Below are 25,121 nucleotides of genomic sequence, written 5' to 3' on the forward strand. Positions count from 1 at the left end.
TTTTGGCACCGAGGGCCCAAGCAGGAGTGTGCGCGGCCCGTGCTGGAAACCAGAAGAACAGCTGGCCGGTGCGCATGCACATGTGCGCCCCCGGAAACTGCAAGATCCTCTTCCGGTGTGCATCCTGGGCGGATGCTCCTCCAGTTTCCGGTGCCCCCCCTTGTGCCCGAAGGCCAGCTGGCGGGTGTGCCCGGAAGAGCAACGGGTGACGGCTGGCGTTTCCGGACAGGTTCTGGCACATGTGCCATAGGTTCCCCATCACGGAACTAGGCTCTTCCCTAAATCCCTCACCTCCTCTGGCTGGGGTGGGCTTCCCAGAAGAAGGAAGAGGGAGGGCGATGTGGGCCCCTGCCACTCTCCTGGATGTTTTCCGCTGGCCCTTGACATCCTACCAATAGGAAGAAAGACATTCTCCTTCCCAGAAGGCCAGGCTCTTGCCTATGGGTAGGGGGATGTCCCTGCCAGAACCCCCCCCCCCCCCAGACAGGGACAGCCTTGGAGGGAGTGTGAAGAGGAGAACTGCAAGGAAGGAGGCTCCGCTCGCTCCTTAGAACCCCTGGGGGGAGGCTTGGTGGGGGAGGGGGAATGGAGAGACAGCCGGGCTCCAGGTGCACGTCTCCCTCCCCTCTGTGGAAAGGCGCCTGGCCCATCTCTGGTGCAGCAGCAGCCGCAGCTCTGGAGCCAGGAGATGCCTGCAAGGACGGGGAAGGGAGGGGAGGGCTCTGGCGTGGTGATGTAATCAGCAACCGGGGCGGTGGTTGGAGGCTGCTGGTGGAGGGGATGTGCCGCCCTCCCCCCCCCCGCCCGTGGCTCTGGCGGCTGCTCGGCTGCTCCCCAGCTGTCCAGCCCCGGGAATCAGTCTGGGATCCAGGAGGCTCCGGAAGCAAGACGGGGCTGCAGCCATTTGCAGCAGGCTCTGCGGGAGGGGCTGTGGTGTTGTGACTGACTGAATGGTTTAATCCTCTGTTTGCTTCTCTTCTCCCTTCTCCTCCTCCTCTTCTCTGTCTGCTCCTTCCTTCCCTTCTGCAACCATGAAACAGGCTGCCACCACACGGAAGGTACAGTCTAAGGCGGGTGGCTGCTGCTCCTCAGCCTTCTGCCTGGCACAGCTGGGGGGGGGGCTGGGGGGAGGAAACAGGAATGGAGGCGGCGGGAGCGGGGAAGGCTTGACTCCGAGGCCCCCGGTTGCATTTCGTTGCCTGTCCTTCGCGTAGGAGTTGGTGCTCTCCTCCTCCTCCTGTTGTTGTTGTTGCCTGCAGCAGCGGGCAGGGCAGTGGTGCGGCTGCCAAGGCCAGGGTGGGCATGAGTGGGCCCATCCTGGGAAAACTGCATGCTAATTGCCCCCTTTCTCTCTGCTCAAGCCAGGCTCCCCATCTGCCATTTTCCTTCCCATCTCTTCGGCCAGTTGGAGGTCTCTGTTTCTCTGGGGCGCTTCCCCCCCCCCCCAAGAAGCCGCTTGCTTCACAGCCGGCCCAGCTGGGCTCCTGAGTCCAGCCCCAGTTATGGATGGAGTGAGTGGGCTTGAGGGCGTGACGCTCGGGGGCAAGAAGTTTTTTCCTGCCTTGCCTGGACCAAAGGTCCCGAGTGAGGCTTCTGGTGGCCATGGGAATCTCTCCGGCTGTTTGGATGGCGTCTGAAGGGAAAAAAGGCTTCCTGGAGGCCAACTGACCCTCCGGTGCCCCCCCCCCCCCCCCGTAGCCTGAACACTGCAGCCCTTCTCTAGGTCCTGCTCAGAGCCTCGGAAGGCCCTTCCTCCTCTGCTCTCCCGGGAGGTGGAGGGGGTCCAAATGGGAGGAAACTTACAGAGAGGGCCGCAGGAGGGTTGGGTTGGGCTGGATGGCAGCAGCCTTAAGAGGCCGCGCTCAGCCCCAGGAAGGGAGCCCAGGCGCTGGGCTTGGCTTAGCAGAAGAGGAGGCATCGGAGAGGGATGCTGAGGGAGGGCCGGGTTGCATAGGAGCCATGGAATCCTAGGGCTGGATAGGGCCTTGAGCTCATCCCACTTGCTGGTGCCCAGAGGTTTTGCCTTCTTCCTGGCAGAAAGACCTTGCTGATCCGATGTCTCCTTCGCTTAAGGAAAGGGAATATCTGGCGCTGTCTCCCAGGGTTTTCGGGAAATCTACTCTTTTTGCTGGTGGTAGAGAAACTTCTACACGCTCAAAATTGTCCCTCGAAATTAGGCTTTCCGTGAACAATTGCTGTGTGGAAAGTGAGCAAATGCAGGTTGCCCACATCTAAGCAATCAACCAGTAGAACGACTTGCATCCAGAAGTTGTGAAATTTTCAAGAAGAGATTGGACAGTCACCTGAAATGGTGGAGGGTCTCCTGTTTGAGCAGGGAGTTGGGCTAGAAGGCCTCCAAGGTCCCTTCCCACTCTCTTTATTCTCTTACTCTGCTCCTTCCTCTCCCGGGAACCTTTCAAAAACAAGCTGATTGCTTCCTATGAGCTGGCTGAGGTTTGGGTGCGGAAGTCGAGCTCTGGATGAGCCACCAGAATGGAGAGCTGCCCTCATCCCAGGAAACCTCAGGAAGCATCCACATCACGGAAGAGGAAAACCTTTGTGGAAGTCACTCCATGGGGCAGCCCCACGGCCTCCTTTGCAGAATTCTATGGAGGTCCAGAAGGCCGGTTCTCCCACTTGAAACCTTCATGGGTTTTCATTGCTGTTCCTACCTACTTTCTTTCCCTCAGAATCTGTTAAGGAATAAAATGCAGATAGTCTCCACAATCTCTGAAATCAAATATGGTCACAAATCTTTGCCTGGAGATGCCTTCTCTCTACTTTTATGGTTTAGAAGGACACCTAAGGAACACAGCCCATTTTGAATCTCTGAAAGAAATTTGGACTTCCCAGGCCTCTTCGGAATAAGCAGAAATGTAAAGAAGATTCAAATACAGTTTATAAGGTCCAAAGTTTAGGATACCCACAGTTGTCTTGTTCCTCATTTACATTTGCACTTACTCAATTTAAGTACATTGTATTGACTCCCGGATCATTCATTCCTTAGCGGCAGCCTTATTTTTACCCGGTATTTTAATCTAAGATTTTGATGCTTACAAATCTCTCGCCGTGACTTGCTTCTGATTTGTTATATTCCAGCAAGGCAGGACAAGCGATATTTGTTTCCCAGTGGGGAACAGCTGTCTGTGGCAGTGATTTCAGGGCAAATGGGATGGGATGGTTAGGGAGAAAGTGTGAGCTCAGGGAGACGGGAGGGATCCTGCCATGAGAAATCGCCCCCGAAGGCAAAGGGCCACTCTGGCCACCTGCCCCAGGGGAGTGGGGACAAGGGCCCTCTGGACCCACAGACCCATCCTAGGCAGGAGAGAGAAGCGCCCTGGGTGAATTGTAACGAGCAAAGAAGCCTCAATATAGAGAAGGAGGAAAAACAAGGAGACAACTCTTCTTCCAAATTCCTGATTATAATTTTAAAGCAAAGCCCGGCTGTGGTCTTTAGGAGGGAAGGAACGGAGGCTCACCTTCCCCGTGTGCTGCTCCTCCTGTGCAAGGAAGGCCTCGGGCATCCCTCGAGTTGCTTTCATGGGAAAACTTTTGCTCGGCTCCCTGGATGATTTAGGAAACAGCAGAAGAGACCAGTGAAATCAGCCATTCACGGTGTGTGGCACAGACATTTCTTGCATTTTGAGACCATGATGAATCTTGGCTTGGATGGCAGAAAGAAAGCTGCACATATTCTTACAGCCGTGGGGCCTGATCCTCCTCCGAAGAACGGCTGTCTTAAGGCTGATTTGGAGGTGCCTGCAATCTCCCCCCACTCCCCCAGGAGGCTCGCCACATACCTGCCCTGCAAAGGGCTTGATGGGTAGGCAGAGGTTGCCGGTGGCTGCAGAAGAGCTGTGTGCGCACCTCCCAAATCCCAGCTGCGCGTTGTGCGGAGGTGCACATCCTGCGTTCCGATGGGTTGGACCCCCTACCTGCTCCGTGCTTTGCTGCTTGAGGGGAGACCCCAGCCAGGACACCCCATTGGCAGAAATTTAAATGGGGCCCCTGTGCAGCCACTCCCAAAGGGCAGGCCCAGGCGTTCCCTGGAGTGCAGAGCGGGAGAAGTCTGCTCGACCCTTTGTGAGGAGGCTGCAGTGCACGTTGGAGCTCACACAGCTGCCTCGCGTCCTGTGGGGATCTCACAGCGGCTGCCAAGTGCTATGAATCCTGCAGCCGGGCTGGGCCTCTTCCTCACCTGGAAAACTTTCTGGGCTCCTGAGCCTTCCCACGGCCCAACCTCTGCCCCGAACTGCCTGTCCTTTGGAAGCCCTTCATCTCCCTCCTTTCAGTCCTGTTGAAGTGATGGGAGAGGCCCAGGAGCCTTGGAAGAGGGAAGCAGCAGGAGTCAGAAAGGAGTCCAGGAACCGGCCTCTTCATGGCGTCCCAGCTTGCCTCGGGCTGCGATGAACACAAAGCTTTGCCTTTTGGATTGTTGTCTTGAAGCTGCGTGTTGAGGCGGGATAGTCTGCTTGTGGCACGAAAGCAGAAACATCTGGATGACTGAATTGCTGTCCCCCAAACACCAAGAGGTGAACGTTGAGCCGTAGCCGTAGCCTTCTCTACCCCTTTACAGTGCTTTACAGCCCTCTCTAAGCAGTTTGCAGAGTCAGCGACCTGGGTCCTCAGATCTTCAGGATGCTTGTGGATGGCTATGGCGTCTTTTGGGCACTTGAGCCCCTTTTGAGACTTGGAAGGTACGCTGAGTGTGAGGTTAGGTGGGACATCTCTGAGGAGAAACCTGTCGAGGCTCCAGCTGCCTCCCTTCCCTTTAGGCATCGCAAGGAGAGTGGCTGCCCTAAGCATCGCTCTGCACCCCCCCTGGAGCCAAGGCCCCCAGCCCTCCTCCAGATGGGTTCGCTCAAATGGGGAGGAAGGCCAGAACGGAAGGCGCTTGGGATGCTCTTCCTGGACTCCACCTGACTCAGAGAAGCTGTTCTCATTGTTGCCCTCACGTGGAGTCATCCTGCAGAGTTGCTCTGAGTGGATCTACAGACTGTTGGCAAATTCTGGAGGAAGTCCGTGGCATTCCTCAGCTTACCTCGATTTAGATGTTTTGCTTTCAGCCCGCCCTGTCCTGAAACGAAAGATGTGTTTCAGATTACGTGGTTTGAAGGTGGAAGCAAGGTCTGAATGCGTGGTCTGAAAGCACCTGAGGAGGCTGGGCTGGGTGAAGAAGGAGCCGGTCAGCGCAGAGAGCTTCCCTCCTTGTCCCTTAAAATCAGATGTGGCCTTCAGGCTGAAACGCCTTCCTGATGCTGAGTCACTTCTGGCCCAGGGAGCACTCGGAGATCATGCTGTTCCCCCAGCTGTGGGGGGGTCTGGCCGCAGCAGACCATCTGGGCCTGTCTCGGTCAAGATCCGGTTGAGTTTTGGACTAAAGGAAGTTTCATCCTCGGTAGGAGCCCATGCTACCAACTGCACCAGGGACACCAGATTCCTTTTCTTTCTTGTGTCCTTTCCCCGTGGTCGGGTTTTGCTTTTCATGGTGTTTCAGGAGTCCCTGGAGCGTCCAGGGTTGGATCACATTCTCGCCTCCACCGGAGAGCAGATGGCGGTTCAGTGGTCAGAGAGTTTCCGGGGGGGAGGGGAGTGAAATATTGCAGCCATTGTGGTGGCAATGTAGACCTCCTGGGCAGGCCTGCCTGAGACCCCTGGATGGTGGTTCTCTGGTGAGCAGATCCTCTGCCTGATGGGCTGGAGAGAAGAAAGGGCCACCACAAGGGAGGAGTGGATGGGATTCGCTCTCCTGACCCTTCCTCTCCTCCGCTTTGGCTGCCGCTCTAAAGGTGATCTGGCCTGGCAGGTTGTGTTTCGTGGGAGGTCTCCCCTCACACACTTTTCCCCTCCCTCTTCCATGCCGGCTGAAGCTTTCAGAGCTGGAAGCGACCTTGAGTGATACAGATTCATGGGGGGGGGGAGGGAGGGGGCTCCAGATGGGTCGCAGTGCTGTGGAGCCCATAAGAAGCCAGGTGGAGCTGTGGAGATGACCGGCTGCTGAGTGGGCTTTCAAAGCGAAGGCCCCTTCCTTTCCCCATTGCATCACTTCTGGGGTTTAGCAGAACCTGCTCAGCTGTTCTTCGGCCTCCTCAAAAACCAGACGTTGCTGTTTCTGGAAGAAGCTCAAGCTTAGAACATCTGTGGGCCGAATTCTAGAGTGGAGAGCAAATGCCAGTCGCGGTGGTTGCCCCCAAGGACACCCCTCTGCACCCTCTCCTAGTGGGGCTGCATGCGGTTCTCTGATAGGTCCGCCCCAGTCAGGCATGCCCCAAGTTCTGCCCTTCTTTCCTGTCTGGGCATGGAGGCCTGGCTTCCCTCCTGAGCGCCTTCCTTCGGGGGGGGGGGCAGAGCCTTGGGGCACCCAAGGGAGGTTGGGCACGCGAGAACAAAGCTTTGCCCAAGGAGGGAGTCAGAGCCCCACCAGCTGCCCCCTATGCCTGTCACGCCTTCAGCCCTCCGACTCAGTCCACGCATCTTCCATTCCGCCAGACTCTGGCTGCTTTCGCTGGGCAGTCGGCCGAGCAACGCCTGGCACTGGGGAGCCCCACTTCATAAGCCAGACCCAGATAAACAGAGCCCGGCACAGCTGAGACTCAGACGACCCACCTGCTGCTCCAGAGTCACAAGATGAGCTCTGGAGCCTTTGCACAACAGGGGCCTTTCCGAATCTTGGCAGCAGGCTCTAGATTGGCATCTTGGCACAAATGCCAGGGTGTGCTTGGTAGGGCCGATCAAGGGCCGACAAGGAGCCCTAGATGGGTGGCCTGCTGGGGTCCGGCAGGGCGGAGAGAGGGCCCAGGACAGAGCTTTGTGGGCTGATGCTGTGCGCACTAATCTCGCTGCTGTCTCTCTTGTCGTCCCCTCACTCTGCTCTCCCCTTCTGCCTCTGCTGCCGCCGCCGCCGCCGTCTGTGTCTCTCTGCTCCCGTCTCCCCCTTGTGGGTTTCTCTCCTCCTCTGCTTTCTGCTCCTGCCGGCCTCCAGACCACAACGAGGAGGCCCAAGGTGAGAAGGAGGGGGAGGGGGGGGCGCCCTTGGGATCTTCTTTTTTTTAATAGTAATTTTATACAAGCATAAAAGAATAAAAAGAAAAACCGAAAGTGCAGAAAAACTAGAAAGAAAGAAAAGAACTATAAGAACATAGTAAAGCAAACAGATGACTTCCCCCTTCATGACAAGTATGAAGTAACTTTACTGCTGTCTCTTAAAATACAAGAAGGCATCTCTTCCCATATCTCACCTGTAAACAAATCCCTCCAATCCTGTTTCAATCTTAACCAGCAAATGTCCTCCTAGGGCTACCAGTAAGATAACAACGCATCTATTTTTTTTATTTATATTTTATGTCGCTTAACCGCCCATGTCCCATGATTATGATTAGTTTTGTTTGTTTATTTCATCATTAACCTTGATCAAATAAGCCAACTTTACAATACAATACAATGCAATACAATAGTAGAGTTGGAAGGGACCTTGGAGGCCTTCTAGTCCAACCCCCTGCCTAGGCAGGAAACCCTATACCGTTTCAGACAAATAGCGATCCAACATCTTCTTAAAGACTTCCAGTGTTGGGGCATTCACAACTTCTGGAGGCAAATTCTGTTCCTCTGATTCATTGTTCTCACTGTCAGGAAGTTTCTCCTCGGTTCTAGGTTGCTTCTCTCCTGGATTAGTTTCCACCCATTGCTTCCTGTCCTGCCTTCAGGTGCCTTGGAGAATAGTTTGACTCCCTCTTCTTTGTGGCAACCCCTGAGATATTGGAAGACTGCTATCATGTCTCCCCTAGTCCTTCTTTCTCTTAAGCTGAACATACCCAGTTCCTGCAACCGTTCTTCATATGTTTTAGTCTCCAGTCCCCTAATCCTCTTTGTTGCTCTTCTCTGCACTCTTTCTAGAGTCTCCACATTTTTTTACATCGTGGCGACCAGAACTGGATGCAGTATTCCAAGTGTGGCCTTACCAAGGCATTGTAAAGTGCTATTAACCCTTCACGTGATCTTGATTCTCTCCCTCTGTTGATGCAGCCTAGAACTGTGTTGGCTTTTTTGGCAGCTGCTGCCCACGGCTGGCTCCTATTTAAATGGTTGTCCACTAGGACTCCAAGATCCCTTTCACAGTTACTACTACTGAGCAAGGTACCACCTATACTGTATCTGTGCATTCCGTTTTTCTTGCCTAAATGTAGAACCTTTCTCTTTTCACCATTGAATTTCATTTTATTAGATAGTGCCCAATGTTCCTTCTTTTTACTTCTAACAACCTGGATGTCCAGTCCCTTCAAATAATGTCTTAGAAGTTGGTTTCTTTTCATTTCTTCCTTGTCTCTTCTCACAAAGTTCTTCAAAGCTTTCACAAGCCTCTTTTGTAAGACCAATATGGGAAGATTGTCCAGGTCTCTCTTGTGATTTGTTATTCATATTGATGTAGGAAGAGGGAAGGACACAGGCCAAGCACTCCAGTGTAGGAAACAGTTTATTATGCATAAGGACCGAACAAAGATAAAACAGCTTGTCCGGACCCCGAATGATTATCATAAACAGGGTTTTATACCCCACATTACGTATACATTTGCTGGTTGCTACATTTGACATATATGGCTTGATAAGGAACTGAAAGCGCTTAGTACAAATCTTGATTACTGAAAAGAGCAGAAAGAAAAAAGGGAGGGGGGTCATATGCATCTGGTGAATTATGTCAACTATAATGTTTTAAGGGAGGAAAGGAGAACAAGCTAGCAAACAGGACGCATCCGTCTGGGCCTGCTTTGTTACAGATAAAATAATCATTAGTCATGTCAGCAATTCCTACGAGAAAGGAAATAAAGCTTTGGACTTGATCAGACTTTTTTGGGCCTGCAGCCTGGCTTTTATGCCTGAACCAAAGTTTTAGCCTATCTCAATATATCTCTTTTAATTATTCAACACCAGCCGAGATGATTTGTATGTCCAACCAGGCATCTTTTTTCATGTCATTCTTGTAGCCTGTGATTTTTAAATCTACTTTCAGATCCGCCTTAATCTTGTCTAGTAAAACCTTTTCCTTTTCTTTTCTTTTTTTACACAATCTGTCTACAGAGGCAGACACTGTTAAAAAAATTAACCTCTGGGCCCATTGTTCAAACATATCCTTGAATATTTCCAGGGTTAAAATACTTTGCTCCATTCTGCATTAGTAAGTCCAATTGAGGGGTGGATTTTTTTCTTCCTTTCATTGCAATCTTCAGCTCCTTCTGGTTTCCTCAGGGAAAGCAGGAAATGCAGCTTGATGAACTCATTCCACTTAGTGCAGTAGGAGAACCTGTCAAGTCTACAAGTGCCAGCCTCCCACTGCCACTTTTTCCCTCCCTGGTCCCCGAGGGTGGGCGCTTCCTCAGTCTCTTTCCCCATCCGATGCCCCCCACCTTCCCGGTGGGGCTCCCGCCTCTCTTGCCCGATTGCACGACATCCTGGGCAGCATCTATGGGTCAGGAGGCCTTTTCTCTGCAGTGGAGGTGAGGCAGACTTCCAGAGGGAAATTGGAGATGGTTTGAAGGAAAAGGAGGGAAATAAATCGCCTGACAATTGGACAGAGTCCAGCGCCTGCTTGCTGCAGGAATCGGCAGTCTCTGCTGCGCTCCACCCTCCTCGGGAACAGGAGGCCAGATCCTCCCCTGGAACTGCAGTTCAGGTTGCGTCCTAACCTCCCCCTAGGGCCTGTGAGGGAAGATCCCCCCCCTCCCCGCCCAGGAGTCCTGTCACCCGCCCCCCCTCGGTCCACCCTCTTTTCTCAGGGCCAAAGGATCTGCTTTCTGCCTTCCTGGCCCTCTTCCTCTTCCTCTGAACGTGCAGGCTGAGGACCTGATCTGGAGGGGGCACTTGGGGGGGGGTGGGGGGGGCTGGGCAAAAGAAATAAAGTTGGAACCATTTAACTCCTCCAGTTTGTAAAAGACAGCCTAACATTTTGTGTTTGCCTCCCCCCCCCCCCTTTTCTTTTTTAACTCTCTCCTATGGTGGCCTCATCATCCAAGTGGCCTTTTTCCCCAGGACCATTTTTTGGCCCAGCTGCTCCCCTCCACCCTCCTCCTGGGCCCTTTTTTTTCTCAGCGAAATGATTCTACTCCCAGCCTCTGATTCTTTCCATGGTATTCAGCCTATTTTTATAACCCCGAAGACCAATTTTAAATGTTATTCTTCTTTTGGTGTTAACTGTCCCACCCAGTTCGTCACCTGCAGATTTGATCAGCTTTCCTTCCATCTTTTCCTCCAAGGCATTGGGGAAGACACAGAAGGGAAGAGGGACTTTTGATTTAGCCTTCATGCTCTTCTGCAATACAGCTGATTTAATTACTCTCCCTGTACTTTATACTTTTCTCCTGCTGTACTCGATTTTCTGGAGGGGGAGGGGGAACGGACGCTCGGGTCTTAGGAGATGAGAGCCCTGAGCCGCTTCGGCAGAAGGACCAACCTGAAGGCTCAGTTTAACTCCACGGTGGTGGATTTTGCCCCGTCCCACCAAAAACTATGGAAGAGGGAGAAGCCCCAGAGCACGAAGCAGGCCCCTCCAGGCCCCCAGAGCATCCCTGCCGGTCTGGGCGAGGTGGTGCTTCAGAGCAGGGGAGAAGAGCCGGCTTTGGAAATCATAGGCATTTTGCCAACGCTGCCCGCCCCACCCCCCACTCTGGCCACACAGCTCTCTCTCTCTCTCGAGGCTCCTCTGCTGCCTCCTTTTGAGCGGCCAGCGAGCGGGACTCCTCCATTCCTTGGCATTTCTTCCAGAGGTGCTGAGTGGTTCTGCATCTCCATTTACAAAGGCCGAGGCAGATGCCCAGCCTGGCAGATCTCTTCTGGTGAAAATGCTCCTCTCACCCTTCCTCTCTCTTGCAGCCCACCCGAACTGGCAGTTCAGCCACATCCAGCAGCACCGCAGGGCTCTCTGGCTCGGCCTCGGCCTCGGCCGGGGAAATGAGCAGCAGTGAACCAAGCACTCCTGCACAGACCCCCTTGGCTGCCCCCATGGTGCCCGTCCCGGCTCTGGCATCCCCAGTGGCTCCTCCAGCAATCCTGTCTCCAACAAAGGTGAGGCGGTGGGAGGGGTCTCTGTGTCTGTGGTGCAGTTGCACATTTGCAACAGACATCTTGGGAACCCAGGACAGGCTGCAACTTCCAGGTGTCCTGGGGGCACGTTTGGGTATTGCTGGGTGTGGAGGGTCTGCTTCCTGCCCCCCTCCCTCTGGAGTCAGGCACTTGCAAGGGGGCAGGCGAGGCCAAGGAAGCAGCCCTCTTTCCTAAGGTCAAGCCAAGCCAGGCCCTGGGGAGCAGCCTCAAGAGAGCCACGTCTTGCGTCTGGCCAAAGTGGGGGGGGAGGGAGAAAGAGGGTCTGTCCCCATGGAGTGGCGGCCTCTGTGGCCTTTCCTTGCAGACTCTCTTGCTGCGAAATTCACCAGTCAGGATGGAACCTTCCCACAGGATCCCTAAATCCCAGCCTTGGCACCTCTGAGGGTCCTGGAAGTGGAAAGGCTGACAGGGCTCCCCCCCCACCCACATAGTCCACACCAGAGTAGGCCTTTAGCGCAACCAACAGCCAGGAAGGACCCTGACTGCTTTGCTGATGAAAAAGAATCACGTGTCACTTGCGACGAAAGATGGTTGCCTCATTTGGTGGCTCCATTGACCCTGTGACTGACCAGGCCAGGATGGCAGCTCAGGAGGCAGGATAGCATTCTCCAGAAAGAAACGCCTTGTTTTACTTGGGGAGGCCTTGCTGAGATGAAAGTATTTTGATTGCACGCATGTGGCGTTGGTTTCATTTGAGAGAAGAGCCCACTCCTCACTGAAAGCAGGAATTGGAGAGGAGTGGGGGGCTTGGCGCTGTGGTGGGGAGCCCTTCCTCCCAAGGGGCCCGGAGGGCGTGAGAGGACCCTTCTCTGCCCGGCAGGAGGAGGAGTCCCTGCGAGGGCAGGTGCGAGACCTGGAGGAGAAGCTGGAGACCCTCAAGATGAAGCGGAACGAAGACAAGGCCAAGCTGAAGGAGCTGGAGAAGTACAAGATCCAGCTGGAGCAGGTCCAGGAGTGGAAGACCAAAATGCAGGAGCAGCAGGCAGAGCTCCAGAAGCGCCTGAAGGAGGCCAAGAAGGTGGGATGCTCAGCTTCTCGGAGGGGAGTGGGTGGGCAGGCAGGCAGGCAGGTGGGGGGAGAGGCCAGACGTTCCCGTTGATGGGGCTGCCTTGGGGTCTGCTGGCCGGACGTCCTTTGGCTTGGCGGCCCTCGAGAGCCACATCTCTTCCCCACTCAGAAAGGCATTGGTCTGATTGACAGCTGCCAATCAGGGGGCGGGTCCTAGGGCATCCACCTGATCACCAGTCCTGGCTGCTTACTCCTGGCCCTTGCAGGAAGCCAAAGAAGCCCTGGAGGCCAAAGAGCGCTACATGGAGGAGATGGCTGACACGGCCGATGCCATCGAGATGGCCACCCTGGACAAGGAGATGGCTGAGGAGAGGGCGGAATCCCTGCAGCAGGAGGTGGATTCCTTGAAGGAGAAGGCGGAGGATCTCACCATGGACCTGGAGATCCTGAAGCATGAGATCGAAGAGAAGGGTGAGTCTCCGGCAGGCAGCGTGGGAGGGGACGTGATGGCGGGGGCCTCGAGGGAAGAGCCCCTGCCCCACCCTTGGGGACGGTGGGCTCCTCTCGTCTGCAGCCTCAGAACCGGCCCCCGCTTTGCCTCCAGGAGCTCCATTCCCCAAATTGGCCTTTGTGGGGGGGGTACTTCTCTCCCCTCCTGCCCCTCCTGAGCCACCTGGAAGCATCTAGAATAGCCGTGGCAATGGAGGCAGCTGCCGTGGCCTGGGGCTCTGGATCTCCTGTCCAGGCCCAGCTAGGGAGGGGTTGGAGGCTCACGGGAGGAGAGAGCTTGACAAAAGGACCAAAGGATGGAAAAGAAAATTCCAGACAAGGTATCTGCCTGAGCCGGAGACACCAAAACCATCAAGGCTCTGACATTTAAATAGGCAGGCAGGCAAGCAGGCAGGGCAGGGCAAGGGCAGGGCAAGGGCAGGGCAAGGGCAGGGCAAGGGCAGGGCAGGGCAAGGGCAGGGCAAGGGCAAGGGCAAGGGCAAGGGCAGGGCAAGGGCAAGGGCAAGGGCAAGGGCAGGGCAAGGGCAGGGCAAGGGCAAGGGCAGGGCAAGGGCAAGGGCAGGGCAAGGGCAAGGGCAGGGCAAGGGCAGGGCAAGGGCAAGGGCAAGGGCAGGGCAAGGGCAAGGGCAGGGCAAGGGCAAGGGCAAGGGAGGCAGAGTTTAAGACCACATTTTTGTTTGATGGACCCCGTTTGAGCTGCCGTGGGAACCCCGTGTTTCTGTCTGGTTTTCAATCCTGCAGGTTCTGAAGGAGCCGCCTCCAGTTACCACGTCAAGCAGCTGGAGGAGCAGAACAGCCGCCTGAAGGAGGCCCTGGTGAGGTAGGCCTACCGGCTGTTGGCGAGGACAGCCAGAGGAGTGGCAGAGAAGCCGGAGGAGGAGAAGGATTTTTTTTGGGGGGGGGGGGGGGACACGACCTGGGTGCAGGGCGGGAAGCAGCTCCCCCCTCCTTTGGCTTTGGGGGAGGCAGTGGCTGCTTCCCTCTCTGGCCTGCGGTGGCTCCAGCCCCTTCCTGCCCCCAAAGGATGCGGGACCTGTCTGCCTCGGAGAAGCAGGAGCACGTCAAGCTCCAGAAGCACATGGAGAAGAAGAATGCGGAGCTGGAGGCCCTGCGGCAGCAGAAGGACAAGCTGCAGGAGGAGCTGAAGCAGGCCGAGGGCACCATCGATGAGCTCAAGGAGCAGGCAAGTTGGCCAGGACCCCCAGGCCACCTCCAGCCCCCCTTGTGCTCTGTTCTCCCGCGCCCCCTAACCCCCCCCCCTCCCGTCCCAGGTGGATGCTGCTCTGGGGGCCGAGGAGATGGTGGAGATGCTGACTGAGAGGAACCTCGATCTGGAAGAGAAGGTCCGCGAGCTCCGTGAGACGGTGGGCGACCTGGTGAGAGCAAGCAGGATAGAGCCCGGCTTGAGGGAGGGGCTCCTGGGCTCCCCTGTACCAGCCACAAAGGATGTGCCACGTTCGCTCTCCCTGGCCAAAGGGGGAGGGGTGGGTGGGAGGGCCTTGCTTGGAAGACGCCCTCGCCATCCACCCTTTTGTGGCCCTCCCTCCTTTAGGAAGCCATGAACGAGATGAATGACGAGCTGCAGGAGAATGCCCGGGAGACGGAGCTGGAGCTGAGGGAGCAGCTGGACATGGCCACTGCTCGAGTCCGCGAGTCGGAGAAGCGGGTGGAGGCAGCGCAGGAGACGGTGGCTGACTACCAGCAGACCATCAAGAAATACCGAGAGCTGACAGCCCACCTGCAGGTGCCAGGGGCCGCAGAGGCGGGCAGGCTGAGGGGGGGGGGGGGAGGTTGGAGGGAGGGAGGGAAGAGGGCCCAGGATGCCTCTTCCCTTGCTTTCTACCCAGTAACTGCCTGAATTCTTCCAGTCCCCCGTTTGAAGTGGCTCCCCCAACAGGGAGGCTGAGGAGGGCACCCTTAGAGGGACAGGCCTTTCTCTGCTTGGAATGCCAGCCCCTCGGGGATCTTCTAGCCAAGGGGGAGCCCTCCTCCAGGGGGGCCTGAGGGCCTCTGCCCTGGGGGGAGCAGGGACCCCGCTTGGCTGATGCTGCCTCTCCGCCTGGCAGGACGTTAACCGGGACCTGATGAGCCAGCAAGAGGCCTCTGTGGAGAGGCAGCAGCAGCCACCACCCGAAATGTTTGATTTCAAGATTAAATTTGCAGAGACAAAAGCTCACGCCAAGGTAGGAGAGCCTCGCCAACGGCGGCTGCCCTCTTCTTTTTTTTTGGGGGGGGGGGGGGTTATTGTTTTAATTAAAAAAACAACAACCATTCCTCATTACATCTTGTAGAAAGCATGTCGATTGGTTACAAATAAATTTCGTGCGTTACTATACTTCCTTCATATTTTTAATTTGCATTTTAAAATCAAAAATCTTTATGTATTTTGCCATCAATGTACCATCATTCTCATTTAGCTATAATTATTTAAACATGCTTTTATCTAGAATGATTCGTATTTAAAGACACAACCACCTACTGGCATTCATTAGCTATTCCTATAAACCTCCAATAATTACCCTTTTATAGCATATTCCCTTTTTTTTCCAACTCACTATTTAAGGCTTATATCTGATGGCTTTTACCAATGCCAAGACATGTAAAAATCATTAAACATTATCTATTAATATTTTCTTATTATTATTATAGTTATCTAAAGAAAAAAGGGAATTTTTTTTTTGCCATTTATATCACATCTCCTCCCCTCCTCCCCTCCTCCCCAAGAAAAATTACATCTTTATAATAAAATCTAAACAAAAGTTTGTTAGTAAAGTTTATAAGTGCCCAATAGAAATTACATCTTTATAACAAAATCTAAACAAAAATGTATTAGTTAAATTGATAAATCTTTTCCCTAGGTCCCAATTTACAGTTTATATCCAAATTATTTTTACTAATTGAGATTTTTATTCCATTATTATTATCATAATGAGTTATTAATTAACGAATAAACATTTTAAAGGAAACATTCTAAAAGTGTCTAGAAAATCATACTTATTAATCACCAAAGCTTAACTAAATTTTGAGTTATCAACCATTATCAGACTGTGTCTTTCCAGTAACAAAACAATCTTATCTCTTTAGCCAGTTGTTGCGTCAATTCTCTTATGAACTTCTTTATAAAGTTTTTAAAAACTTCTCTCCGCACTTTTTTGCTTGAAAAATCTCTCGTATAGTCTTGTTGCCCTTGAACTGGTATTAAAATTAACATGTCTTTGATTATCAGATGTCTTTCTAAAGCTGTTTCTCTTCTTAATTCCATCATCAAATCCATATCTTGACAGGAGGGGTAGAGCTCCAGATCATCGTATATAATAATAATAATCAGATTCGCTTTTCCATGTTCCCTCCTTTCCACTTTCACTCATAGATGTTCCATTATTAGGTTCATCTGTTATCTTGCCTTTATCTTCTATATCTTCACTCTCTTCTTTAATTTTTGAGGCTCCAGTCCCTTCATCTTTTGTTGAGCCAGACAATAATCTATCCAACTTCTTATCAAATCTCTCAAATCCTTCCAATATCTTTAGAATTCCATCCAAAAAATCCTGGTAATTTAGGGTTTCTTCATCTGTATATGAATATATATTTCCCAGAAGAGAAGAAAAAGTTTAGAATCCACTGCCACTCTCGCCTTCAATGTCTCTTTTACGTATAAAAATATTTTTGTTTTGAATTTGCTTAAACATAAGATCCTTTTAATTTTTTCAAAAAAGTGAGGGTTCTATCTTTTCTTTCCCTTCCCTTGTCCAAAATATTCCACAAAGACACCTGCAAGAGAACAGTCCGTGTCCTTGAGTCGTTATCAGTCTCTACGACAAGCTGCAAACCCTCTAGTTACAACGTCAACAGAATCAGAGAAAATAAAGCAAAGGATACTTTGTTTCAAAAAAAGAAAAAAACCCAAGTTCTGGCTTCCGAATGGCAGATTCAACTTTCTCTTATTCGTATCAAACTTAAGGAAAGCAAAAATCTCTAAGTGTCTTTCCTAAAATTTAATAAACAATAAGAGGAAGGATTATTAAAGTAAAAAAAGTTTTAGATCAACCAAAAAATAAAGGTAGCACAGAATAGGAGAAAAAATCAATTCATTCACTTAAGAGGAGAAACTGGAAGCGTTCCAATCACTTCAATCCACAAAACGCTATTACATAGAAAAGGGGGAAAAAAACTTTCTAAGGCAGTCCAATAAAGATAAATTTTGCTGCTTTATTCTTTTGCTTAAAGGACTAATTTATCTTTTTTTTAAATTTCTTTGGGCAATCACTCTCAAAGAAAAAATCTCACCAGCTGGACTCACTTTCACTGCCTTCCTTTCGGAGCCGTCTCCAACTTTGTCAGCCTGGGGGCTGTCTGTTTACCGCCGGCTTGGAGAACTTCCCTTGGGTTGATCAGGGACTTTGCAGTGTCCCTGAGACCAGCAAGGATTTGTCTCCCTGTCACCGTCTCTTCGGGACGGTTTAGGTCCATATGGACCATGCAGCTGGTAAAAGAATCAACGGCGGTCTCGGACTATCGAGACAGCACGTTGTGTCGTCGCGACATCTGGCTCGTTCTCCTGCGGCTGCCGTCTTCTGTCCCTGGCGGTTCACACAGGAGTAGGTTTCTTTGGCTCTGGTCCAAGCAGCTTCTCCCTCTCCCTTTGTCCGGTTGGAGCCGGGGTCTCCGCAGCTCAGGTCCAAACTCCCTGCTGCCCCCTGAGCAGCTGGCGTTTCACTGCCCACCTGGGTCAGGCCTCCAGTGCCAGTAGCTGCCCTGAAAACCTCACCCTTGTCTGCTCTGAAGATGGGAGGCAGCTGGGCCACGAAGCGCCCGCAAGCAGAGCCCACAGCTGAGGGGGGGCCTCTGCCCTTCCCCCTAGCGTGCCTTAATGCAGGCCGTGAGCCTCCCCAATCCTTCCGGCCCCCCTCCTTTCCTCCGGCCTCCTTTTCTGCCAAGGCCTCCGTCGCTCCCTCCCCCTTCTTTTCCCTTTCTGCCCAGATGAATGAAGTCTGGGCCAAGGCGCCCCCCCCCTTCTGCTCCTGGCCTTGAGCTCTGGTCCCCTCCCCCCTCCCTCTCCTGCTTCATGCCCCCCCCCCGCCCCCTCCAGTCCCCCGGTGGGGCATTTCCTTACCTGGATCTGCTGTGGGGAAAAGCCCATTTTGAAGAGGGAGGGGGAGGCAACTCCCCTTTCGTTGACCTCCGCAGCTGCAGGGGCCGCAGCAGGCCCAGGCCTACGTGGGGCTGAGGAGGCTCCCCCCAGTCTGGGCTCCATTGCAGCGCTCTTACCTTGCAGGCCATCGAAATGGAGCTGCGCCAGATGGAGGTGCAGCAGGCCAACCGTCACGTCTCCCTCCTCACCTCCTTCCTGCCCGACAGCTTCCTGCGGCACGGTGGGGACCACGACTGCGTTCTGGTGCTGCTGCTGCTTCCCCGGCTGGTGGGCAAGGTACTGGAGGGCGAGGCCTGGTTTCTCTTCCTTTGGATGCCCGCTTGAGTGGCACGATAGGCGGCCTTTTTCACTGAAGCTCTCTTCCCCATTCCTGTAAGTGTCCGGAGGAGGCCCTGAACCCAATCCAAGCCCTCCGCTTTGGATCAATTCCTCCTCTCGCTTTAGCCCCCCTCAGGCTCTGCTTAGGGAAGGACCCTGTTCCTCAATTACAGTCAGTGAGGTTTCAACCTCCTTTGAAGAGGCAAAGGAATCTTTTCATCCTTTCCCCCCCAAAATAGACCTTTCATAAGGCAGAGGAACATTATGAGTAGTCTGTTAGTAAACTGTGCCCGTCAACTTCTTGTAGCGGTGATTGAGGGCTGACCCCCAGTCAGGGGCGGCGGCCCTTTGATCAGGGGGAGGCCGAGTGAGTTGCGTCACGTCCCCCCTCAAAGGGCCCAGGAATCTGGCTATAGCCGCACCGGAGGGGCAGATGGTGCTTCTGGAGGGCGGCTCCCTCTCTTACTTCCCCCGGGCAGAGGGTGGAAAGGGAGGCCCAGCAGCCCCTTCCTCTCCCAAACAGGCTGAGCTGATCAGCAGACAAGCGCAGGAGAAGTTTGAGCTGAGCGAGAACTGTGCCGAGCGAGCTGGTCTCCGAGGGGCACCGGGGGAGCAGCTGAGCTTTGCTGCCGGGCTGGTCTATTCTCTGCTCCTTCTGCAAGCAACGCTCCACAAATACGAGCAGTGAGTGAGCACGGGGCTGGGCCTGGGGTGTCAGGAGGGGCAGAGAGGTCCAGGGCTTGGCCCATCAGCCTCCCCTGACGCCCTGCCCTGCCCTTCCAGGGCCTTGAGGAAGTGCAGCGTGGAGGTCTACAGGAAAGTGGGCCTGCTGTATCCGGAGATGTGTGTGCACGAGAGGTCCCTGGACTTCCTGATTGAGCTGCTGCACAAGGACCAGCTGGACGAGACCGTCAACGTGGAGCCCTTGACCAAAGCCATCAAGTACTACCAGGTGCAGCCCACGGGCGGGGGGGCGGGGGGAGGGCAGTGCCAGAGCGAGACCCATCCAGCCTCAGCTGGCAGCTTTGGGCTCTGTGGCAGAGACGTCTTTCCTTCCCCTCCCAGCACCTGTACAGCATCCACCTGGCTGACCAGGCCGAGGACTGCACGGTGCAATTGGCCGACCACATCAAGGTGAGGGGACCTGCAGGAGGGGCTGCTGTGTGTGTGGGGGGGGAGGGGTTGTCAGGTCTCTCTGCTCCTGCTGACACCCCCCCTCCCCCTTGGGGGCAGAGGGAGAAGATGGCTGCCTGGTGGCTCTGGCTCTGCCCTGCTCTGAGCACCGCCCCCTTCCCTTGCAGTTCACCCAGAGTGCCTTGGACTGCATGAGTGTGGAGGTCTGCCGGCTGCGCTCCTTCCTCCAGGTAAGAGCCTGCCTCCCCCACCGGGCCAGGCTGTGGACGGCCGAATCCGGCTGAGCTGCCTTTTCCCTTCTGCAGACCGGACAGGAGGCCTCCGACTTTGCCATCCTCCTGAAGGACCTGGAGACCTCATGCAGCGACATCCGCCAGTTCTGCAAGAAGATCAGGCGGCGCATGCCGGGCACCGATGCTCCTGGCATCCCTGCAGCCCTGGGCTTTGGGCAACAGGTGGGGACCCTGCCCCACCTCACCCCTCCGGTGGGAGTCGGCCTCCGCTGCTGGCAGGGAGCCCCTCCCTCTGCAGAGACTTGACCCTGCGCTCTTCGGTCTCCCAGGTCTCAGATACCCTGCTGGACTGCCGCAAACACCTGACCTGGGTGGTGGCTGTGCTGCAGGAGGTGGCAGCCGCAGGGGCCCAGATGATCGCCCCCCTGACTGAGAACGAGGGCTTGCAGGCCGTGAAACTGGAGGACCTGGCCTTCAAGACCAGCGAGCAGGTAAGGGAGAGCGGATCTGGCCCCTTCCTTCCCCTCCGTTGCGTCTGAAGACCAGCGGATCCATTCTGGGGAAGGCACCTGAAGGCAGCGCAGGCTGAGAGGAAGGAGAGGGAGAGGATCTGGAACTGAACCGTTTGCAGAGCTACAGCTGCAGGCCTCCCTCGTCTACTCGCGCCTGGGATCCCGAGCAGAACATCTGGCAGGGAGGGGATTCTTCCGCACCTGGAAGGGGGTGAGAGGGAGGGCTGTCAGCGGTTTGGAGTGGCCAAGGCCGCTTTGGTTCCTGCCTCTTCTGCTGCTGCCATGGCCAGTGGGGGTTGGGGGAGGCACACACTCATAAGGAAGGCAATGTTGCCCACGGCCCTCCGAAGCTACCCAGAAAGTGGGCGTGGCACCTTCCCCTCTGGTGGCTGCAGACTTTCCGGGAGGTTTTGCTTCAGGCAAGGAATGAGAGATTCTTCCCCAGATCTACGGGGCGCAGGGCATCAGCCCTTACGAGTGCCTGCGCCAGTCCTGCAGCAACCTCATCGCCACCATGAACAAGATGGCCACTGCCATGCAGGAGGGCGAATACGATGCAGACAAGCCCCAGACCAAGGTGAGCCCCATGCCGGCGGCTGAGCTTTCGCAGGCAGCTCCCCGCTGGCGCTAGGAATAGGACGGCCGACAGGAGAGCTACTCTGCCGTTGCCTCCCCTCTTGAGAGCTGCCTTAGAGCTCAGAGAGGGAGGTCACCGTTGGCAGCTCCAAGTTGGAGAGGTCACCTGCAGATCCTGACAGAGCGGCCGTCCGTTCTTTTTGCAGCCTGTGCCTCCAGTGGAGCTGCGGGCAGCCGCGCTGCGGGCCGAGATCCTGGACGCCGAGGGCCTGGGGCTCAAGCTGGAGGACCGAGAGACGGTCATCAAAGAGCTGAAGAAGTCTCTTAAAATCAAGGTACGCTTGGCAGTCCGTCTGCCGCCTATGCCTGGCAGCCTGGGCACCCCGACCACACGCCCACCTCTCCTCCCTACCACCCAGGGCGAGGAGCTGAGCGAAGCCAACGTGCGCCTCAGCCTCCTGGAGAAGAAGCTGGACAGCGCCTCCAAGGATGCCGATGAGCGGGTGGAGAAGATCCAGAGCAAGCTGAGCGACACCCAAGCGCTGCTGAAGAAGAAGGAGAAGTAAGCCAGTGGAAGGGCTCCCAAAGGGGCCACCCCTCCAAAGGGGGGGAGGGGGAAACCCCAGAGTCAGAAACAGGCCCACCTGCCCCCTCCCCCCCCCGGGGGCATCACAAGCCCACCTGGGGCCACAGCCGGTGCCCTCTCGGCACTGTCACCAGGGAGGAATCCAGACGGAGGTGGCGCCAGAGAAGCCCGCAGTCTCCTGGCTCCGTAGACCACCCGCCTTCTCTAAAATGTGGGCTGGGGTCTGGGTTGCCTCAGTGCATCCCAGTCCCTGCCTGGGGACTGTAGATTGAGGACCCTGGAGCCCCTGGAATGTTGCTACACAGCAGGGCAACTGGTGCACAAGGGGGCCCCTCCCGGTCTGGGCAGCCCCCTCTGCAAGCAAGGCTCATGCCCGCCCATCCAGCTGCCCCCAGGGCCCTGCAGGCACCTCACGCTCCGTGCCCCTCAGCTCAGTCCCGGCTGCGTCCCCAGCCTTCCCCCACCCACTCTCCCCTCCCCACACTCCACCCGACCCCCACCCATCCACCCGAGGGGCCGGGAAGCAGGGCAGGAGTGATTTGGGGGTCTGTCCGTCACCTGGGAAGAAACAGTAAAAGTCCCCTAGAAGACCCCTCCCCCTCCCCCAATAACCCTCACCAAGAGATCCAGAAGCCGAAAGACAAACATCCAACACTCTGCAGGTACGAGCCCTCCAAAGGGAAGGAAAGTTCCGGAAGCAGCTGCAATTGGAATAGTGGGCTCACTGCTGCTTACCCTGTCAACTAGTCAAGCATAGCCCCCCCCCACCCCCCAGTTCTGTCAGCGCTGACTGACGGAAGAGAAAACCCCTGTCGATGCTGCCCTCGGGCACACGGGACTGCTGGGGAAGGCCCAGAGCCCACGGCTGCATCCTTTAGTTCGGTTCAGGTATTTGTGCCCCTGGGGGCCAGCTAGGCTGCAAAACAGGACGTTGGCTGCTTAGTTGCCCCAGCTGTGGCCACGGATTTCAGCTCCTTTGCTTTGCAGGCCCCCCGCAATTCATTGCAAGCCTTGAAGGGAAGGTGGTCTCTGCCGCTCTGCAGAGCCCCATCCTTAAAGGAGCTTAAGAAGCAGCCCTTGGTTTAAGGAAGAGGAAAGGCAGCCCAGGGCCCTTCCCCTCTTTCTCCCCACTGCCCTGCGGTAAAGCTCAAGGCAAAGCAGAAGAGCTGCCCTTTGGAGCCCAATGGGGCTGGGGGGTTGGCATAGTCCAGGGAGGGGCCAGCACAGCGCCTGCCCCCCTTGGCCTCTTCCTGCCAGCCAGGACCAGAGCCGGAGGGACTCTCAGCAGCCCGCCTGCCCTGCTCCTCCCGGGCCCAGCCATCCCCTGGCCCAAGGAGGCTCAGTCTGGGCCAGACCGAAAGGACGGCCGGTTTTGAGGGCGAAGCTCCGTTGCGCTCCCCGCCCTCAGGGCCCGAGAAGGGGGGGGGAGGGTCAGGGCTCAGCCCATCTCCTTCCTGGGCAGGGAGTTTGAGGAGACGATGGACGCCCTGCAAGCAGACATTGACCAGCTGGAGTCGGAGAAGCTGGAGCTGAAGCAGCGGCTCAGCAACCAGTCCAAGCGCACCATCGAGGGCCTGCGTGCGGGGCCGACCCCCTCGGGCATTGCCTCCGTCATCTCCAGCATCGCAGGAGGTGGGTCTGGGGTGGGGGAGGGGGAGCCTCAGTTGGCCTCTTGCATGAGTCGGGGGGGTGGGCTGGGCAGGGGGCCACGGGGAAAGGGCAGGGCCGCTTCAGGGGCTTCCTGGGTGCCCTGATGGACACGGAGGGCTGGGTTGGGCTTTGGGCTGCTCCACCCACCGCACCCTCTGTGTCGGATCCTGGCTTCATCTGGGCTCAATGATGCCACAGTGCCCAGACAGGGGACAGGCTCCCCCCCCCATGCACAATAAAGACTTAGGGCAGGAGACAGGGCGATGCCTGTGAAAGGAGCTCCCCCCCTCCTCCTTCCCCCCCCCCCCCCCAGGGGTGCTGGTGGTCCCCTTTTCCTGCTTGTGGGGCGGAAGGGAGCCGAGAGGCAGCCATTTCTGGGCTTTTCTCTAATCTCCCTCTTGTCTCTTCCATGCTTTGGCTGCAGAGGAACAGCAGAGAGGTAGATGGGGCTCAGAGCGGGGGGGGGGGGCAGGTCAGAGGGGGAGGGGGGGCTTGTGGTCAAACAACCTGCCCCAGCCAGGGCTTTCCCTCTCACTCCCTGCCTCCCTCCCCTTTGCCAGCGTTTCCCCCAGCCCCACAACCTGTTCTTGGGGTAGGGGAAACCTGGGCTAGGGGGGGGGGCAGCCCCCTCTCTGGGACGCTCCCCGGGAAGCAGGTGCCCAATAAGGGCTGAGGCCGATGTTTGGCCAGTCCCCGGTCTCCCATTTGTTGTTGGCTGAGGCCTAGGTGGCACCTGCAGGGAAGCTGCCTCTGCTGATGGCCACTACCTTCCTGTCTCTCCTGCAGGTGTGGGTGCCGGCCAGGTGATGGTCGGGGGCTCCGGCCCTGTGCAGGTGAAAGACTCCCCTCTCCTGCTCCAGCAGATCGAGGCAATGCAACTGTCCATCAAGCACCTCAAAAACGAGAATAACCGGCTGAAGGTGAGCTCCTCCCGGCAGCCCCAAGATGGCTGGAGCCAAACTTTCCCACGGGAGCCCCAGCCTTTCCCTCTGTCCAGCCTCCCCGGACTCCCCGTTCCATCCTCATCCTCTCAGAAGCCCCTTGAGCTGCTCCCAGCTGTTCCTGCCCCAATCTTGTTTCCCAGGGCACCCAGATGAGGAGGGAGTTGGCGTCGCTGCCCCCCCTGCACGTCCCCAAGCTCTCGTTGCCGAAGGACAGGCAAGGGGAGGAGGTGGTCTCCAGCTCCTTGTATCGGAAGACCAGCCGGCTGCTGGAGACCCTCTACCAGATGAGTGCCAACGCCCAGGTGGTGGACATCACGCGGCGGAAGGCAGGTGTGCCAGGGGGGCCAAGAGCAGCGGCAGGTGGGCCTCCCCCCCTCTCTTTTCCTTCACTTCTCTCCCCTTCCTCCTGCAGTGGGCAGTCCAGCAGCTCAGCTCCTGGAGCAGACGACCCGCCTGGCATCCCTGAGCGAAGCCATCGAAAAGCTGAAGGTAGTCCCATATGTTTGTGTGTGTGTGTCTCTCTCTCTGCAGCTCTTTCCAAGGCGGGGGGGGGGCTTCTCCCTCTGCTCTGAGCTCCCAGTGGGAAGCCCCCCCCCCAGAGGCCTCCAAATGTGGCCCCCAGCATAGCTGGCGGAGGAATTCTGGGGAGCTTAAAAGCTGCCATGGTTGGAGGGCCCCCATTTCAGGCCTTCAGCTGCTCCACGGGGACCGCTGAGCTTCCCCTCTGCTCCAGGATGAAGTCAGGAAGGAGACGATCCTGCAGCGCCCCGGGGCCACCATCCCTACGGACTTTGGCACCTTCCCCTCCGTGCCCTTCCTAAAGGTGGGCTTCTTCCTCTACCCGGGGCTGGGGACGGAGGGGGCGGGTAACTGCTGCCAACCCTCCCGGCATCCCTCCGCCTGCTCTGCTTTCCCCTGCAGGCCAAAGAGGAGGAGAAGGACAGCGCCGTCTACGTGGGCCGCGTGACCTTCCCCTGCCAGCCAGGCCATGGGCAGCGGCACAAGCTGGTGCTGACGCCGGAGCAGCTGCACAAACTCCACAGCCGGCTGATCTCTTAGGAGGGCCGCCTCCCTCGGCCGCCTCTGTGGTGCAGGCAGCAGAACGGCCTTTCAGTCTGCTGGGGGCCCTCTCCTGCCTCTCCCCCCCCCCACCTGGCCCCACCACTCCCCAGAGGGGGAGGGGTCAGTCTTGGGTGTGACCCAGAGGGTGGTTTCCATGGAGAGGAGAGGCTTCTCCTGCCTTCCCTCCACAGCCTTTCTCTTCCTCTGCGGTTTTGGTCAAGGATCCCAAACAGGTTTCCTGGTGGGAAGAGCCCAGGGATCTACAAGCACTACAAAACAGATCCTTCCCTGCATGTTGGCTTCCTTGGAGGACTGGAGATCAATCAATAAAACTCTCTGGAACCC

At 56.1% G+C, this 25,121-nt stretch overlaps 1 protein-coding gene across 5 annotated transcripts in view; it reads left to right on the forward strand.

Moving 5' to 3' along the window:
- The window catches only part of DCTN1 (dynactin subunit 1), a 48,389-nt gene extending 23,268 nt beyond the window's left edge, over positions 1 to 25,121 (forward strand). For 2 of the 5 annotated variants that reach the window (XM_081959470.1, XM_081959467.1), the window contains exons 6-32: positions 1,041 to 1,058; positions 6,983 to 7,003; positions 10,861 to 11,052; positions 11,912 to 12,109; positions 12,366 to 12,570; positions 13,351 to 13,429; positions 13,633 to 13,792; positions 13,881 to 13,985; positions 14,162 to 14,353; positions 14,676 to 14,792; positions 17,885 to 18,037; positions 18,603 to 18,763; positions 18,863 to 19,031; positions 19,145 to 19,213; positions 19,381 to 19,443; positions 19,519 to 19,668; positions 19,776 to 19,937; positions 20,404 to 20,535; positions 20,741 to 20,869; positions 20,954 to 21,096; positions 22,583 to 22,752; positions 23,195 to 23,209; positions 23,557 to 23,690; positions 23,855 to 24,044; positions 24,127 to 24,203; positions 24,448 to 24,537; positions 24,636 to 25,121. In XM_081959470.1, coding sequence (XP_081815596.1) covers positions 1,041 to 1,058; positions 6,983 to 7,003; positions 10,861 to 11,052; positions 11,912 to 12,109; positions 12,366 to 12,570; positions 13,351 to 13,429; positions 13,633 to 13,792; positions 13,881 to 13,985; positions 14,162 to 14,353; positions 14,676 to 14,792; positions 17,885 to 18,037; positions 18,603 to 18,763; positions 18,863 to 19,031; positions 19,145 to 19,213; positions 19,381 to 19,443; positions 19,519 to 19,668; positions 19,776 to 19,937; positions 20,404 to 20,535; positions 20,741 to 20,869; positions 20,954 to 21,096; positions 22,583 to 22,752; positions 23,195 to 23,209; positions 23,557 to 23,690; positions 23,855 to 24,044; positions 24,127 to 24,203; positions 24,448 to 24,537; positions 24,636 to 24,773 — 3,432 coding nt within the window. In that variant the 3' untranslated portion in view covers positions 24,774 to 25,121. The remainder of the gene's footprint in view (positions 1 to 1,040; positions 1,059 to 6,982; positions 7,004 to 10,860; positions 11,053 to 11,911; positions 12,110 to 12,365; positions 12,571 to 13,350; positions 13,430 to 13,632; positions 13,793 to 13,880; positions 13,986 to 14,161; positions 14,354 to 14,675; positions 14,793 to 17,884; positions 18,038 to 18,602; positions 18,764 to 18,862; positions 19,032 to 19,144; positions 19,214 to 19,380; positions 19,444 to 19,518; positions 19,669 to 19,775; positions 19,938 to 20,403; positions 20,536 to 20,740; positions 20,870 to 20,953; positions 21,097 to 22,582; positions 22,753 to 23,194; positions 23,210 to 23,556; positions 23,691 to 23,854; positions 24,045 to 24,126; positions 24,204 to 24,447; positions 24,538 to 24,635) is intronic. The other 3 variants (XM_081959469.1, XM_081959468.1, XM_081959471.1) reach the window with 3 other exon arrangements.

The sequence above is a fragment of the Natrix helvetica genome (assembly GCF_964273705.1).
Source record: "Natrix helvetica genome assembly, chromosome: 7".
Lineage (NCBI taxonomy): Eukaryota > Metazoa > Chordata > Lepidosauria > Squamata > Natricidae > Natrix > Natrix helvetica.